The sequence below is a fragment of the Anser cygnoides genome, chromosome Z, assembly GCF_040182565.1.
Source record: "Anser cygnoides isolate HZ-2024a breed goose chromosome Z, Taihu_goose_T2T_genome, whole genome shotgun sequence".
In the NCBI taxonomy this organism is placed as follows: domain Eukaryota; kingdom Metazoa; phylum Chordata; class Aves; order Anseriformes; family Anatidae; genus Anser; species Anser cygnoides.
The window spans coordinates 35,414,920-35,433,991 of NC_089912.1; the positions used below are offsets into that span (position 1 = coordinate 35,414,920).

A 19,072-nucleotide genomic window follows, 5' to 3' on the forward strand; every position below is an offset into this window, starting at 1 on the left:
GGGTCCTGTTGCAGGTTGCCAGAGAGCAGAGATCGGCGTCTTCCCTTCTGATCCCCCTTGTGAGGAAGCTGCAGGCAACCATGAGGCCTCCCTTCTGTCTCCTCTTCTTTAGGTAGAAAAGACCAAGCCGCTTCTCATGCGTCTTATTCTCTAGACCCTTCACTATCTTTGTGGCCCTCCTTTAGATGCTCTCTGATAGTTTTATGTCGTCCTTATACCGTGGTGCCCAAAAATGCACACAGTGCTCAAGGTAAGGCCACACCAGTGCAGAGTAGAGTAGTAGGACAGTCGTTTCCCTTGACAAGCTAGCAGTGCAATGTTCGATGCATCCCAGGATACAATTGGAGCTTTTGGCTGCTAGGGCACACTGACTCATGTTCAACTTACTGTCGAACAAAACACCTAGATAAATTTCTGTGGGGTTGCTCTCCAGCCTCTCTTCCCCCAGTATATACAGGGTTGCCCTGTCCCAGGTGTAGAGTCTGACAGTTGCTCTTGTGAAACTTCATATTGTTGGTGATGGCCTAGCTCTCTAATTTGTCAAGATCTCTGCAAGGACCCTCCACCTTTGAGGGAGTCAACAGCTGCTCCGAATTCAGTAGTGCCTTCTGCAAACTTACTCAAAATACCTAGTCTACATCCAAGCCATTTATGAAAACTTTGAAGAGAACTGGCACTAAAATGGAGTTCTGGCAAACTCCAGTAGTGACTGCCTGCTAGCCTGATGTAACCCAATTTACTAGAACCCTTTGAGCTTGACCTGTCAGCCAGTTGTTCACCCATTGTAGTATGTGCTTGTGAGAAACGTTGTCAAAAGCTTTACTGAAATCCCAAAAGATCACAGCAACCATCTTCCCTTAGTCAACTAGATGGGTAACCTTGTCATGTAAGGTGGTTTAGCAGGACAGTCCTGTTGTGAACCTGTTGGCTATGATCAATGACCAAATTGTCCTTCAGGTATGATGACTGTCTATCACTAGCTCACTAATTTGCATAGATCTGTACAGCTATCCAGACTGCTTTGCTGAACTGCAAGCTTAGGTGTCTCCAGCTGAGAAACAGCAAAATCTATCCTTAATGACGCTATCAAGAAGGTTAACAGTATTACTTTCTGCTGAGCAATTTCAACACAAGAAAAAGTAAGAGCAATAAAATGGAAGTTTTCTTTCACTGGGAACTTCACATGAGCTCTCTGCTTGGAGAATATATGGCCAGAATTGAAACCAAGTTACGTAGTTACTGCTAACTGAAAACCAGGATTCTGACTTCTCTCGTATTCTCTTCTATATTTGTTTTCACTTGGAGCAGCCAGACAGTGCTTTCGCAGTTAGTCAGCCCAGCATCAAGGGGATTTGTGAACACTGGTAGTGATGAATGTGTAGGAGGGGTAACCTACTTTTCTTATCTTTTTGTGGCTGTATGGTCTTAGGTCAGCTCTGATTGTGGAAACAAACATGTACAGATTATAAGATATCTTAAGATAAACCGTATTATTAGTGTTCTGATAGGCAGTCTAGCTTGCTCAGTTTTTTTGTGTGACTGGTGGCTTTTTCTGTATACTCCATAGTGTGCTCACTTGATGTTTTTTAAATAATTGAGAGGCTTACTTGTCTCTATTCCCATTTATAGGTGATTGTGAACCAAGTATTTTTTGCAGTGAGAATCATCCTTATTTTCTGCACTGAGAGGCAACTGAAAGATCTTCTTAATGCAGATGTTAAAAATTTCTTGTGCTTGTGTGTCAAGTTGATGATGCTCATAATCAGAATGAGGGTTCTTGTTGCTTCCAGCCCTAGAACTAGGGATTGTAGAAAAAAGCAGTGAAAATAAGTGCCTTACTTGGATCTACCACATGGAGGAGAGAATCTACAGAAAACAGTTTTGGCTTGTGCTTTTAACTTGAACAACATACTTCTGTAAAAATTGTTTGCCTTCTCAGACAGTGAATTTCAGTTCTTAACGGTATCTCTATGCCCCCAACTTTGAACAACCCTGTTTCTAACCACTTATTTTTTGCTTTGAAGGAATTAGTTGTTAGTGACTGTGTGGTCATGGTCATCTAAAATCTTGAGAAACATCATGCTTTTTCTCTGCAGCATGAGAAATTCGATAACAATAGCTTGCAGAGAAATGGCCCATTTTTTTTTTTAAATGTCTCTGTGACACCTGAACCATCATACTTGGCAGCCTTATTAGGAATTCAATAGCTCTTAAAAATGCTGCTCAGTGCAAAAATCAAGGCTTGTTGGCTTGGTTTGTGCAACATGGAAGAAGATATATAGGAGCTATGGTAAGCAACTGAACCTGTCAAACAAGCGCTTCATGTGGGTTGACAGCCAGCCTACCATAGCAAAACACCGATCCTTTCCTCTTGATAATAGTGTCTATGATGTTCTTCCATGCCTTCTCAATGGCTTAGAGAATTCCTTGGTCTACTTAAAACCTACTATTGATTTGCTTGTCTCATTTTCCAAAAAGCTTATAAAGAGACTAGGAAAACAGGAAAGCGTGCTTCAAAAATAACTTTTCAGAATGAATTCATTCAGCTCTCACCCATTCTTTCTAAAGTCTGAGACTTCTAAGTGCAAAGAAGAGACTTGGAAAATGTTCTTATCTTTGTAGAGAAGCTGTGGTTCATAGAATAAATACATCTACAGAAATTTTTCTCGGTAGCTTCATATTGAATTCTCTGGGTTTATTGAAGACTTCTGTAAGCACCCAGCTGCATCCTTCCACCTCACTTCTTCTGTAGGCTTGGCAAAGGCGAGATAAAAATATGATGCACAAACTGGTTTCTTCAGGTGGTCTTCTAACTACTACGATAGGCTGTCTTGCTCTGTATGGTTCTGTACTACTTGGTTTTACCTGTAAGGTTGCATGAACTGAAAACTGTTTTGTTTTTTCTTTAACAATCAGCAATGCCACAGTACTGTTGTATACAAACTTATTTTTCCAGGCTTGGGAAACAAAGGCAAGCTACAAAGAGTTTTACCCCCAAGACACTAGCACACCAAGCCATTCTATGATTCTGTATATGACATTGTAAGGAATCAACCCAAAAATAATGGATCAGAGTGTTTGCTAGTTAAATGAAAAGTCCTGATCTTTAGGCTTGTCATTGTGCGCCCATTTCAGCTCTTGGATGGTATAAAAATACTTGGATGGTATAAAACACCTTTTTGTTCATAATGTAGAATTTTGTAATGGTTTTATTGTCTGTCACTAGTCCATTGTGTCAAATAGCAAACAAATGCTGTTGATTCCCTGATGTGATAGAATTCTCACTAAATATAACATAGTAATGTATAATACACATATAACGTGTATTGTAATTATAGTTAATAGTCCTGGCATTTGTGTGCATTCTTTTCCTGTCAGTTTATTCAATCTACTCAAATCCTTTCCTTCTGGAAGTCTTACGGGAAAAAATAGGTCTTCTAAGTACTTTGTCTTTAGAGGAATAATTTTTTGATGGGTTTGGTAATAATAATACAAAAAATACTTCCCATTTTCAAATTATTCATACTTCTTTCTTGGAAATCATGATACATGTTCTCTCAATCATGTTTTAATTTGGGGTGGGGGGTGGGGAAATTAGAATACCAAACTGAATTTGAAATAAAGTCAGTATTTACACTTTAGAACACATTCATAACATGGAGACTTAAAAACTAAAATGCAAGTTCTTTCTGACTGTAATGCTAATATTTCTATTTCAGGCACAGATAGTCTTATTGGTGATCCTTGTACTTGCTATTGGAGACTTTGTTATTGGAACATTTATTCCTTTGGACAGCAAGAAGGCTAAAGGTTTCTTTGGTTATAAAGGTATGCTGGAACAGTTAATACCTTATTAACAGTTAATATCTTTGCAATGTGGAGGCTTGCTGTCATAAGTGAGTGAACATCTAAAATAGTTTAGTCCTATTTAACTACAGAGATTATTTTCTGTGATTCTTTCAAACTCCTGCTGTTTTATTCCATTGGAAGTTTTAAGGCACAGAATTGGTTCTGCCTGCTTAATATTGATTATACTAAATTATAATACCATATTATAAAAATTACTAAATATTGTAGTTGTACTATTTTTAAAAGTTGGAGGAGAATATAAGTACTTCTGGTTTTAAAGGCTATTTAAGTTTACTGTGACTTTTATTTTGATGAATTAGGGCTTTTCTATCTTAAAATGTTCTACAGTTGATTTTTTGTTAAATAGGTTAAATGCTGTGATTTTTAGATTTTTCACAGAGCTATTAATGTCTAGAATTGGCTAATACTGTAGTTTCTATATCAGCATTGGCAGACATAAATAAATCTTTTTCTACAGCTGAAATATTTATGGAGAATTTTGGACCAGATTTCCGAAAGGAGGAAACTTTCTTCTCTGTATTTTCTATTTTCTTCCCTGCTGCAACTGGCATACTTGCTGGAGCAAATATCTCAGGTGATCTTGCGGTGAGTAGTAAACTAGCAAACTAAACACTTTTTTTCCGACAACCAATGAATGTACGTCTCTGTCATGACTGCTGAAATTTTTGTTTCAGGATCCCCAGTCAGCCATACCTAAAGGAACACTGTTGGCCATCTTAATTACCACGTTGGTTTACATGGGAATTGCAGTATCTGTAGGTAAGTAGTAAATATTTTTAACTTTATCCTTTCACATTCTTTGAGTGTGTTTTGATATAGTTTGTAGTACAGTTTGTCTTTCATGCATGGGAGAGGAACAGTTGGAACTGTCTAATTTTTTACTGTTGGAGATTGAATTTTCAGCTGTTCTTATTTCCTAAAATGAGTGAAGCAGTCACTAGTCTTACGAGAACAGCAGACTAAAGACGACAGACTTCACACTGATACTTACTAATTTGTTGCAGGTACTTAGATTAATATGTTTAGAATTCAGCAATGGGATGATGATCCTTGGATTAGAAAGGTGTATTTTCAGGAAATACTCACTGAACAAACATCTTTTGATCTGAAGATGATGGTAGTCAGCTACTTTATCAGAATAAATCATGGGAAGATTACACAGCTCCTTGGAGAGGTTGAATGAGCAGTAAATCCCCAGAAGACGGAGAAGAGCAAGTAGGGAGGAGAAACAATCCTAGATTTGTCTGAGTACTCTATAATTTCCCTTTTGAGGCTTTCTTCCTTTCGCCACAGTAGTCTGAATAATCTCAGTAGAACTTGCCTTGGTGTTGGATGTTCTGTCTGTTCTGCTCCAGGGCTTCAATGGTCATGCAAGTTTTTCCTGATCCATCATCTATTATAGTAATCTTAAGAATATAAGCATGTCTCTAATATTTCTTGCCTATAATTGGAAATATTTTTATACACGTCAGACAAATCAGTTTTTGGCAGTGCTAATCAGTTTTCTTTTATGAAAGACCTTGTTTTATCTTAGCTACATTGCTTTTTGAATGAAATTGACATTTATAAAAGTACCATTGATCTTACCGCTAATGATATTTCCTTTCCAAAGATATTAATCTTGCCAGTCTGCCTCTGTTGGCTAATGTTGTACTGTAGCTCTGCCAAATACTTGCTCTGTAGCAATTGAGCCCTATGCAACATAATGATCTACATTATTTCCTAATTAGATTGACCACAGGCTCCTGCTACCAAATCTGAATACTTTAGAACTTGAAACCACATGAGAGTAAAGTACTTATTAATATTAATATTAATTTGTTAATAGAATACTTTGATCATCTTTCAGACATGAAAAACTTCAATTTTCATATTACAAAAAGAACACTTTACAGAACTAACTGAACATGAAATCGTTTACATCAGATATGCTGTGCCCTAGTTGTTGCTTATAACTTAAAATTAGAATTCTGGTAATTAAAGGCCAGTGTGATTGCAGAAGATAAATATTATGAAATGAGTGAAGTCTAGTCTTTTTGAAGCTTTGGATCAGGAATCAGGCAAATGGAAATACTCTTGTTCCTTCCCCTGCAGACTATTCCCTACTTCCAAGTGTAGTGATGAGAAAGTCACTAAAACTTTGAAGAGGCTAGTAAACGTAACAGTAGTGATATCTGAAGAGGAAGAAGATATTTTGAATGTAGTGTAGTATTTGTGTTCTGTAGTAAGCAAGAGGCTTAAGACGCTGGCTAGAGAGGGCTTAGTAGGGGAAAACTTATACTAGAGAGTTAGGCAGCCTGTTTAAAAACAAGATAGCAGTAGCGAGGGAAAAGTGTGTGGTTTCATGCTTTGACAAGGGAATAATGCAGGTGTGCAGGTAGCAGGATTAAGGTTGCATAAGCAACTTCTCAATGGGAATTCCTGAAAGAGAAAAATTAAACAAAAACATTTAGACTGTAATTTATTTACATTAAAAACAGAAGCTCCAGTTTAAAAAAAAAAAAAAAAAAAAAAAACCTTCTCAGTAGGGTTTCCATACACAAGGAAATAAAACTAATTTAATGAGTAGCCATTCATAGTACCAGAGAAGCTAAGAAGCCCACTTATTTGCAGTCTGAAGTGCTAAGGAGCTGCATGAAGTTAGGAGAAAACTTGATATAGATGGCCTGTTAACCTTCTTGGGCTTATGGAATGACAACTTCATTTTACTTTGGAAGGAACGTGCCTCTAAAAGCTTATAAAAAGACAAAATCCTTTTATCCTATTCTTACAAAAAATAAAAGTTGCAGGATCTTAGTGAAAACACTGCCAGAATCTATCATAAATAAAACATTTCTGAATGAGGGTTATGTCTGAATTAAGATGTCTGAACTGTTACTTATACTTAAGTATCTTCTGCTGAGAATGCAGCTTGCCCAGCTGGCATCTGTCCTGCTTTCTCTTGTAGTAAGGCTCACATCACGTTTGCTCATAGTGCTGTTGAACCTTTCCATTGTACTTTGAATCCCTGTCTGAAAGAGCTGCCAGCCAGCTTTGTCTCATACTGATCTTTTAATCTCAATTAAAACAAAACAAAAAAACCCAACCCTTCCACATACCCATAAAAAAAAGCATAGGAGAAGTCATTGGTGTAGGAAACACCTGTTGAAATTTAATCAAATGGGCTTATTAAGCATCTGAAAAATAACTAGAAGCAATGAGTAACATCCACCTACCAGGACTAGGTGTTCTAGAGTATTACTGAAGTTCTAAAGGTTTGGCAGCAATATGATACAGATATTTAAGAGTTCTTCTCAATAGGCAGAGATAAATTAATTTAGATAACAGGCACTCTCACTTGAGAAACTTAATCTTGTTTCATCTCTGTGCCCTACTTTTTATTACTATTCTTCAAGTAAGTCATTGAAGTCATCAGTAGTCACATGCTTCTTTTCCCAGGACCTCCTTGTTGTTTAAATTCCTAGAAGACTGGATTAAGGGATTTCTCTCAACCTTTTTGCTCTGTAGGGTTCCTTCTCTTCCCCATTCTGTATTTAATTCCTTGAAATATTGTCCAAAAGACTTAATGCTGTTTTAACAGTTGAGGTATTTAAATAATGGTAAGTCTGTTCTACACTTCTAAAAGAGCAAAACATAACATCTTGTTAATCAGATGAGCATTCTTAGTGTTTAAAGGGTGAAACGCTGTGACTACAGTTTTCTTAAGCAGTGAAACAGCATATAATCATAGACAATTGAAGATAGCAGTTTGTGATAGAACTTAATTACAAAAAATGTGGTAGCTGTGGGGCTGTGGTTAAGTATTTCACCAAGACATCAACTTTTAAAATACCACAGTTACATAGGATGTGGGTAGTATCAGAAATGGGCTTGAAAGGCTTTTGTGATAAGCACTTCATTATTTTTGAATGGCTGGGACATGTTGACTGAGCTGTGCAGCCTGTTTGTATGCCTAGAAAAACAGAAATGTGTATGTTACAAGGAGATTAAAACTTCTCAAAGTGTTCTGTAAGAACGTGCTTCCATGGGGAATATGTAATAGTACGATCTAAAAACCGAAGCATGTATGTAAAACTTTATAACATAAGTCATCTTATAGATCTTAGTTTCTCACAGAGTGGAGGGTAAGGGGAAAATTCCAAGACTACTACTTACGAAATAATCTAAGAACATTAACTTTCTTGTGTGATTTACCTGTTAGCAAAGAGACCGGCCTTTTTGGTCATTACATCTGAATGACTTCTACTGTGGAGATTGTCACAGCTGAGTTTCTAGAAAAGATAAAGCTGCAATGCCATGTATACCTGTATGCATATATTTGTGCATACAAATACAAAACTTCATTCCTCTAGGAAGATTGAAAAAAAAAAAAAACACGCAAAAAACACAAACTCAAGTGATAAGTTAGTAAACAATGCTAATTACAAATACAAAGTTATGGGGAAACTCATGACTGAAAGTAATGTGAGTTAAAATTTTGCATTTAAACTTCATCAGTTCTATTGATGTAGCTTTCCTCTGTGTTAAAGCGTTCCGTGTTAGACTCATTTTTTTCTAAAGCTTAAGAACTTCTCAGGTAAGTAAACAGCTAGTTAGCTTGTTTTTATTCTTCATCGTGAACATGTGCTTAAATCTGGGATGTATTAAAACCGTAAATGCTGTATTTAATTTTCATCTGAAAGAATATACTTAAAAAGGAAGTTGAGCTTGACACATCTCTAAATTCAGGTTTAGTCTGATTATTTTTGCTTGTGGGTCCACTCTAGGTTCCTGTGTTGTTCGAGATGCCACAGGGAATGTTAATAACACCATTATCACTGAGCTGACGAATTGCACTACTGCAGCTTGCAAGTTAAACTATGATTTCTCATCCTGTCAGGCAGGGGCAGGGTGTCAGTATGGGCTGATGAACAATTTCCAGGTATGAAACTTTCTCTTAAATCTGTTCATTGGATTTTTTGATCTTTTTAATTGCTTATTGAGGAGAAAATCATACACTAAAAATTCTTACTTGCATAACTGTTCCACATAACTTTATATTTAAGTGGTACACTCTATCTAGTATGAAGGGCAAGGTAATTTAAGTTTTGGGGTGTTTATATACAAGTGTTTATAAATACTCACTCTGTTCCCAGATAAACTGTGTAGGTTATGTTTTGGGACTGCAGCCTGCTCTGTTTAGATACCTGAATGCTATTCTTCATGGATGTGGATAGATGTACTGGATGCGGATAGATGTACTCAGTGTTAAATAGTGATTCATAGAAGTCATAGGTGGTCTCTTTCAGTAACTTTGTTTCTTAAGTTTCTTAGCAACCATATTTTTGGAAAATGTTGATGCATACTTGCCATATCATATATAATGGTAAGAATGTTGTGAGGCTTCATAAAATCTAATGTTATCATATTTAAAAATCATAGGGTTGTTTATAGTCTTACAGGTACTCGTGAACTATTAAGGGTTCACGAGTTCACTATTATTAAGGGTTTGAAAGAAACCAAGGAAAACATACTAATTGCCACTTGACTTAAACTTTCCTTACGGTAGTCTCTCTGCCCTCATTTTTTGTAATAGGCCTACAAAAGGTGGGCTTGAGATTAATTGGAAATCTGCTGATGGAAAGCATGTCTGTTTCAATGGCATGTGTGTTTTGGTCAAAAGTACGTATAATTACATGCAACTAAGATTGTCGGCCTTCCTGCAAGGCTCTGTTGAAAAACTAATTACAGTTTGCATGTGCCAAAATAATGTTTAATGCAGACCATTTTATCAGAGCAAAACACATTTTTTAGTGAAGTATTTATGTATCGGTATGGTGTTGCATTGTGCTGGTTTAGAAAAAGCATATATTGGAAACAGTTTGGAACTGCTGTTGTGAGAATCATTATTTTGCAAAATCTGAGTTTCCTAACTTCTTCAAGCTTGAAAGAAGCTGGTATCCCGCTATATTATCAGTGTACAGCTGAGAATAGTGTAGAACAGGTGTAGAACTTGATAATCCTTGTTGATCATTCCAACTAAGTGTGATTCAAAGACCTGGCTTCCTCTGATCGTAACTTTCTTCAAGTCATAACTTCAATAAGGTTACTTCTCATAAGTTGCTAGCACTTCTAATAAGTCACTAGTGTTCTAGTTTGTCATGATTTTTGTCCAAAGAGTACTTGTGTGTTCCACACTAGTCTTACTTGTTTCTGGGGGGGGGGGGGGGGGGGGGGAAGTAGGTTCTGAATAGGATAAGAGTTTCAAGGCCTGGGCCTACAGAGAGAATGCAGTGCCCTTTGTCTCCCCTTGTGTTGGATTTTGAAAACTTATTGGAGGCTGCACCGCAGCTCTGAGCAACCTGCTGCAGTGTTGACCACCCTTTTGGTGGGACATTGTTCTTCTGGTAGCTAGCTGGACTTCCACTGGCTGTCTTCTCCTCTCGTGCTTCTGTTCTTTCTCTCTGTGAAAGAAATTGAATAAGAGTGTGTACCTTCAGAGAAATTAGGACCTCTGTCTAGTTAAAAAGAAATTTGTACATATTCTTACCGAACTTCCCTCAATTTAGTATTTCTGAGTAATAGGGGTAAATAGAGACTGTTTCCCTGTGCATGTGACCGTTGGGGTCTGGGGAGCCACGCTTAAATACCTCTCAAGCTCTTCATACAAAAAACTTCTTCATGCATGATAAATAACTGAGAACATATACTTCACAAACTTATCTCTAAAGTGAGCAAATGTATTTCATATACAAGTGAGTTGTATTTCCTATGACTTCTGAGTTTGCAAGTCATAAGTCTGAAAGTGCCAACTTACTCTTGTGCCCAGCTGCATGAAAAATGAGAGATATTTTATATCACTTCTCTTACACTTTATCCACCATTCTGTTCTTTCAGCAAAGAATTAATCTGAAGTTAGTGCGTAGCTTGGGTTTTGAATATGTTTGGACAGAAAATGGGTAACTCACAGGATGGTTAACCAATACAAAAACCAATAACCAAAACTTAAATGAAAACTGATGGTGAAAGGCTTAGAATCAGATGCTTGGGCCATCTTGAGTTTCTGTTACAGTCAATGCAAATGAAGTATATGTAGGCCCTCACAGCCTTTAGACAGCTTTCTGCTCAGCATCAAAAGGGCTGTCACCTTGTAGGCAAGTAACTTTGGGAACTTGTTTTGTCTCTGTAGCCTCATTCTGGAACTCACTTAGAATAAATTACAATTTTGGGTAGTTTAAATGCAGAATTTGTTCACATATCCGCTTTGTATATAGAAATTATCTTTATAAAAATGTTTAACTTTGGATGAAAATGTAAAGTAGCATGAATGGAAGTACTCCACTTCAGAAACAGCATAAAAGTTCTGCTAAAACCTTTTTCCTGTAAAGGAAGGAGGCTGTAAAACACAAAATAGTTGAAAGAAACGGGTTGAATAGCATTTCGTGCAAATTAATTTTGAAGAGTTAACTTTAAAATTATCTTTATTGGAGTTTGTATTCATTTGGCATTTTTCTGCTCCACAATGGTTGGACCGAAGAACTGAAATTGAAGTCAAAATAGAATATTTCAATATGCCAAATCTTTCAGTAACAAACTGTCTAAAGAGGAAACGCCGAGCAAACTTAACGAGTCCTTTAGCAGCCGTAACAATGTATTTCTCACAGGACCAATTGAAATAGGGCAGTTCTTACTGGATGTCTGTACTTCCAATTCTGTGTGTTCTTTCAAGGATGAAGATTTCACTGCTACAGCAACTCCATATGTGGGCTCTTTTGGTTTTGTGGTCCTGACTTTTAGATTATAGTCTATATATTGTGTGGGTTTTCTTAACACTAGCATACTGGTTCAGCTGGAACTGGTTCCTCTTTACTCCCTCCCCAGTTTAGAAGTTTCGTAATGTCTCTTACTCTAGTAACCTAAGCTGTAACTTGCTAGCTTTTAAAATGGACAAACACAGTCTGCATATATCTTGGATTTCTTTCAAATTTATAAAACAGATGTAAGATTCAAAAATAGTGTAAATAAACAGAGACAATGAACAGCACCTAGAAAGAATATAAAATTGGAGTGTAGGTAAGGACTAGGTTGCAGACTCTCAAAGCAAATGTAGTAGACTGAAGGCCTAGGAAGAGAAATGTTTTAAATTACCTGGTAAGAAAAGTAAGGATGACTTGTAAACATATTCTGTCTATAAGAAGTCCATCCAGGGAAGATGAAAGATAGATCAAGTGGCCATTGCAACAAAGAAGACTGTCATGCTGTTTCTGCAAGGATTATTCTGTTTGTTTATTATGTTGCTGAAGCATAGATTTTCTCAAAAAATAAATAAATTCATCAGTAAATAACTTATTTCCAGAAGAGAATGTAAGAATGTACAGTATAGTGTTATTACAGTCTGGCATTTACAGCTGTGATTTCTTGTTTATTGTAAAACTAACCTAACCCTGGGCATAAGAGGGATAGCTTAATCTTGTGTAAGCAAGTGTGAAAGTACGGAGTTAACTCAAGGGAAAACATTAAGGAAGTATTAGGAGTATGAACATATTCCTGATATGCTTAACTAATGTGTATCATTAGTTTTGTTCATGTATGAATAAAAGCCTGTCCTACCATAACCTATTTTGTTGTAAACTTAAGATATACTTCAGGAAATCCCACCCCCATTCTTAACGATACCAGCTATGACAGCTGCTTCATTCTCGTCTTGTCTGTAATTTTCATTTCTGTTGTTGTAGAAAACCTGATGTATGAAACCTGATGCAATCTAGAAATTTAAAGACTGCTGGGTCTCTCAAACAGAATTAATCTGATATAGAGAAAAATGCTAAATTTTTATTATTAGTTTGGCACTAGGTATGTGAATAAAACTTCATCAGCCCCCTGTATATTGTTTTTGGGAGCACATCTTACTTACTAAGATTGCTGTAGACAGCTGGATTTTACAATTTCAAATGGCAGTAATGTAAAAAAAAAAAAAAAAAAGACACTTCTGCACGATACTCTTCCTGCTTCTACAGCCCCAATCCTTGTATTGTAGACAAGGTTGCCAGAATGAACGAGTTATCTGTTTAGTGTAAATGATGCAAAACCTCATTTGAACATATATATATTCTATTAAACCATGACTGTTATTAAATACGTGGTTCTATATCTTAATTGACTTGCTGCATGAAAAGCCATATGCAGCTATGGTAAGGGAATAGAGCAGAATGGCAGACAAGGGTTTTTAGGGTGTATGACAATTAGAAGCTGCCTTGGTTTTAATTTGAGATCTTATCATACCAACATTTTTCCTTCATATTTAGCTTACTGAGCATCCCTTGCTTTGTTAGTCATCCAGTCTGCCAAGAACTGCGTATTGCATTTCATGCACTGAGGTTACAGAATTGTCCAAGGATGTGATCTTGGGGAGACTGGAAGCAAACTCGTCCTGTTATTGTGGTTTTGTATGGGAAACAAGCCCAACTTAGAGTGGTAGAGATGTTGAGAAAGACAAGATAAATTTTCCCAAGTTGTTCAACTTCAGCTGCTTTGTCATTTTGTCACCTTGGCTTTCTGCGGCCATGGTATTCAGTGGTACGTTAGTCAAATAATGTAACTATTTCCAATGAGTTTTTTCTTCCATGACTTACTTTCCAGTCCTTGTATGAGGTCATGGAGACTTCCACCATCAATTATTTCATGTGGTTGTACTACGTATTGTGTGATAAGCCACTTTCTCTTGTTCTGAAACTAGGATCTGTTTGTGTCCTGACTTTCCCCTACTTCATTCATTGCTATGAATGCATGATATTTAATGGCTTTTGAGTGGAGTAAGAAGTATTTTATTTTTTTGTTTGTGTAGTGAATATTGTCATCCATCTGTATAGTACGCTTTTCCATTTTGTTTTAAAAAAAAATATTCTGTTTGCAGGTAATGAGCATGGTGTCAGGATTTGCACCACTGATTTCTGCAGGTATTTTTTCAGCCACTTTGTCATCTGCATTAGCATCTCTTGTGAGTGCACCTAAGATCTTTCAGGTACGTATGGAAGCAAAACCATAATCTCTTAAAGAATTATTCAAAATAAACTTTGAAACAGAACTTAAGTGGCAGCCAAATTTTCTGCTGTCCTGCTTTCTGCTATGAAGAGTGAGGAAAACATAGCATCTAGGCATTCAGGAAATTGCTTTGCCTTGGAACTAGGAAGCATTAAAATGAAGTACAAATGGAACACATACAACAATAATGGATTAGTTCATTTCTCAAAGTAATCAGAAGGCAGCATAAATTAGTACCTGTAGCTGCTGAATATTCATCTGCACAGAATACTTAATCAAAATAGTATGACTGTGAACCAGTTCTTGTGTGAATCACTTTACGTTGATTTTTGTTGGCATTTTTGAATGAATTTTGCCACTTCTGAATGAATTTTGCTTTACCTTTTTAACTCTTTAATCTCATTGTTTGTCCTGTAAGGTCTTTCTAATTCAGTAAAACTTCACTGTTTGCTAATGGGCATTCATCCTCAAAAGTTCAGTATAGAGTTCAACACAGAAGGGGATTTGCAGTATATAAACACAAGTGTCAATGCAGAGAACTGGTGTAAACACTGGGCAAACTTTTCACTTTCTGAGGAAACAATTTTTGTCTCTAAAAATCGACTCTGATTGTAAGACTCCAGTGAAGCACAGTAGTCAACCACTTAGAGAAGAGCGGAGCTTGTTCTTACAGATAGGAATCACTGAAGGACAGAATACTGGAAATGCAAAATACAAAGGCAATTGCAAATGGAATTAGTACGTTAGCTACAAACATTCCTTCTTTTAGGAAGAGAATATGTGCAGTGAAAAGACAGCATTAGCAAACATAAATGAGGATACATTTTGAACAAAGTATAGATGCTGACTCTTGGATTTTATTTTTCTTAGGCTTTGTGCAAGGACAACATCTATCCAGGATTTCAGATGTTTGCTAAAGGCTATGGGAAGAACAATGAACCACTGAGAGGATATCTTCTAACATTTTTAATTGCTCTTGGATTCATACTAATTGGTTAGTTTGAAATTATAATAAATCTCAATATCCTTTTGTCCTTCATGAAGCATTCTATTCCATCTCATGACTTGATGACAATGTCCTTGAGGTCTAATGCACTGCTTGTTTCTATGTGAGCATTCGAAATTTGTTTAGTTTGAGGATTTTCTTCTGTCTCCTAGATACATCTCTGTATAGAGCTAGAATAAATCTGAACAGTAGGAATACTACACTTTTGCTAGTCACTTCAGGTATCTGTTTTTAGATACTGTCAATGAATGAAAATATTTTGCTTGAGGTAGCGATGCAATAAGCTATAAAGATTAAAACTCTGAAATGAACTTTCCTAATTACAAACAGCTTCAGTAAATGGCACACTTAATGAACAGAACTTGTTGGAGTATGTTCTTCTGTTATGGTACAAACAGTAGAGATGATTGCTCGCACTGCTGTTGGCAAAGGTAAAGACTGTCTAGCTAGGATTACATGTGTTCTACATGGATAGTGAACTAATTGTGCTGTGTCCACCCATGTGACCTGTGCTAGTGCTGTTAAACTCTTCCTGATTTTATTTTATCCTTCCCTGTCTCTGCTTAGAGGAGGTACAGTCATGCTGTCTCAACTACAGCATGCTGACTGGAAACCTGATTATAACAAATGAAAACTTGCAGATTAACATGGCAAGTTCTGCATTTTGATTGCAGTTATTTGATGGTGAGAGTGCATGTGAATGTTTTACACTATACCTCTTAATGGAAAAAGAAGTGTCAAGCTCTTCCATCTCTTTCACTAATGAGAGTATTCATCACTGTTGCAATGGTATTGATACATTATAATGCATTAATAGTACCATCAGTTCAACTTTTAGTGGCAGACAGATGAACGTGTTTGTTGCATTGGCTCACACTAACTGCTGTTACCATTCACCATAGATGAGTGTCTCTTAGTTTCATTATAGTCTTATTCTTTGCTATTTGACAGCTGAGACTTCAGCTAGAGACATGCTGCATTTATATTAATGGTCTAGTACTCCTGGGGTTCTGAAGAACCCAATATATTGCTGCAGTGTTTGATCAAATCATGGTGGGAAAGGAATTGTCTCAATGAATTATTTTGAGAAAGTACGTAATGCTGAGAGGCAGTCCTGGAATACTAGATGGCATGGAAAAATGTTTAACTTCTTTTAAACTCAGAGTTGCACTTCCTGACTATCAGAAGATAACTTTGTAAATAAGAGACTGCAAGTTAATAGCTCTCTTTGTTGAATAGAAAGGACAAACTGCTTCTGCCTAGATAACAAAAAAAGATTGGTTGTAACAGAATTGACTTTGAAATGTACAAAGTCATTGGATGATATGTTTCATAACAGCCTGCTTTGTTCTTGTTTTACAGCTGAACTGAATGTTATTGCACCTATTATCTCTAATTTCTTCTTGGCTTCATATGCCTTGATTAACTTCTCCGTGTTCCATGCTTCTCTTGCAAAATCTCCAGGTACGAAACACATTTTGGGGTTGAGAATTAAGCTTCCAATTTCTAAATGCAGAAATAAATTTAAAAACTACTCATATAAATGAAAGTCTGGTTTAATTAAATGTCTATTTGACTTTCATGGTGCATCTGAGGTATAGTCTTAACATGGTGTATGCTTGAGTCTTCCAAAATTTGGAGGATTGAATGATTCAGAAAAGCTTGAGAGCTACAGATATGTCATCTTTGCTGAGGGAAAAGATTATTACTCAGTGTTTATTCAGAGATTCTCAAATAAGTGTCTGATGATTTGTCTCTGTTGTATCTCACTTCTGTTATTACCTATCCTTAAGAACTATTGCTTAAGAAAGCTTTCTTACTAATTCAATTTCTGGTTTTCAGGGCTCACCCTTTTGTTATCTTTGGGTTTCTCTCCTAATATGTTTAGCCTTCCAGCCCAGAAGAAAGTGGTATTGACATACTTCTTGATATTTTTTGGCTTTGCCCTTCTATGGTATTTTGCATTTTTTTTGGTATTGCAGGTAGTATTGCTATATTTTTACAGCTCTTGCTTGGTGTGAGAGGCTAGTTATGATGTAGGACTAAGCCAAATGACAATACTTGCAGAAAATGTTTCTTAGACTTGGTCTGCCATGCGTTTGTGCTGAAATGCCCCTAAAAGTTTTAGTTACTGCCTTAGTAGGTATTGTTATTTTTTGAGAGCGTGTGCATAACTCTGTCTACCCAACAACTCTATGCAAAATACACTTGTAAAGTGGGTGTGTGGATTGACAAATAAGGATGTAAAATAAGCAGTGACAGTCCAGCATTTTGACATACTTAGATTCTGCTTGGATGTTCTTTTTGTGTGGTGAAAATGTCTGGCCATGTGCAAATAATAAAAATACACACCTAGAAACAATACTATGGGAGAGAGGCACTTGCTGATGATTCGTGTTACGCTATCTTAGAAAGCAAAAATCAATTGTCAGTCAAGTTCTTGGCAAAGATTCTTTTAGCCTGATTCAGTAAACACAAGCATCTTCAAATTTTCCTTTTGAGATAGCTTTTAGAGGTCAAAATATGCAACATAGAGCTGTTGCATATAAGATGCGAATTTGAAAGGTGTTGGAAAATTAAAAGCTTAAATGTGTCAAAGTCTTTATTTGATATGTTACTGGAATTGCCATGCCTATGAAATGTGATTGAAAGCACAGGAAGGAAAAGATGAACAGCACCTTTCTTCTCTTGAAGATTAAATTCTTTTCCACTCTTACCTTCCCTATCCTCCAAACTACATTTTGACTAGGTTGGCGCCCTGCTTTCAAATACTACAATATGTGGATTTCTCTCCTTGGAGCTATTCTCTGCTGCATTGTGATGTTCATCATTAATTGGTGGGCAGCACTTCTGACGTATGTCATAGTCCTTGGACTCTACATTTATGTCACGTACAAGAAGCCAGGTATGTATAGGGGCTGCTTTTGGTTCTGATGGGAGGAAGAGGTAGAAAGAAGAAGTGTGACCTTTGGGGGTAGGGAGGGTGGCAGAATGGATGGATGGACAGGACAAAAAACCTTGATGCTGATTAGTTCAAACTTCTGTTTCAAGCTTTTCATTTGTAGTGAAATGTAATTACACCTGTATATTCACTGCTGTTGCTCTTTCCCCCACCCCTCAACAACATGCCTCTCAATCAAATATGGTTGCTGCTAAACATAAACATTTGAAAAAAGATGAAAAGAAGAGATACAAATGGATTGCAGTGCTGAAGGCACCAAGAAAGCATGTTTTTGTCAGGAAGTGAAAGGGGGTACTTTACCATTCCTGTTTGAAAAAGGATTTGAGTAGTACTTGTTTTTTCAGTAAACTATTCTTGTAGCTTTGAACAACAATTTATATGCTCTTCCTTCCTCTAAGAATACTGTATGATCTAAAGTAAAAGATGGAGCAGAACTGAGCCACAAAGTGTTCGTGTAGTTGACTATAAGGAAAATCCTTATAAAAAAGTTGACTATAAGGAAAATCCTAAATCTTGGGCCATGAAGATTAAGTACTTGGGAGACAAGTTCATTGTAGATATCAACAGTAAATGGAAACAAATAGAGAGGATACTGGGACTCGTTTCCTTTTAGATTTATTTTTCATAAGGAACTGCTTAATCGAGGTCATTTCCTTGTCTTTATTGCACTAGTTATTCACTAAAAGTATTTGACTTTGGTTAGGAAATATTTTGAGGTGAATTTCTCCTTTCCTGTGACGTAAAAGAACTAATCACATTTTCTCCCTAAGTGTTACTTTTGAACTTTGACTTCATATTATGGGGAAAAAAAAATCATTTTTTCTTCCTAATTGTAAAATGAACTCTTATTTGCTAGAATTTCTACAGAAGTCTTATCTTCAAGTGGAATTGTCTATTTAACTGTAGGGTTTGTTGACTAGAATAGTGTAGAATGTACTGAGATGGAGTTTAAATCTTGTGTGTTTTGAGTTGGTATCAACAACTGTTTTGTGATCATGTAGTTCTATGTTGAACAACTAAGATATTGAAATTTTACAGATGTGAACTGGGGATCATCAACACAAGCTTTAACTTATTTGAATGCACTACAGCATTCTATTCGTCTATCTGGAGTGGAAGATCACGTGAAAAACTTCAGGTAATGTCTTTAATATTAAGACAAAAAATTATGTTGCGTAGTCAGTAGGATAGACTCACGGTGTTTACGGTCATAT

General features: G+C 36.5%; 1 protein-coding gene across 2 annotated transcripts in view; it reads left to right on the forward strand.

Moving 5' to 3' along the window:
- The window catches only part of SLC12A2 (solute carrier family 12 member 2), a 62,791-nt gene that overhangs the window by 24,950 nt on the left and 18,769 nt on the right, over positions 1-19,072 (forward strand). For both annotated transcript variants that reach the window (XM_048050518.2, XM_013195621.3), the window contains exons 7-15: positions 3,720-3,828; positions 4,328-4,455; positions 4,545-4,629; positions 8,637-8,791; positions 13,763-13,870; positions 14,761-14,884; positions 16,259-16,360; positions 17,646-17,801; positions 18,897-18,996. In XM_048050518.2, the coding sequence (XP_047906475.1) occupies positions 3,720-3,828; positions 4,328-4,455; positions 4,545-4,629; positions 8,637-8,791; positions 13,763-13,870; positions 14,761-14,884; positions 16,259-16,360; positions 17,646-17,801; positions 18,897-18,996 (1,067 nt within the window). The remainder of the gene's footprint in view (positions 1-3,719; positions 3,829-4,327; positions 4,456-4,544; positions 4,630-8,636; positions 8,792-13,762; positions 13,871-14,760; positions 14,885-16,258; positions 16,361-17,645; positions 17,802-18,896; positions 18,997-19,072) is intronic.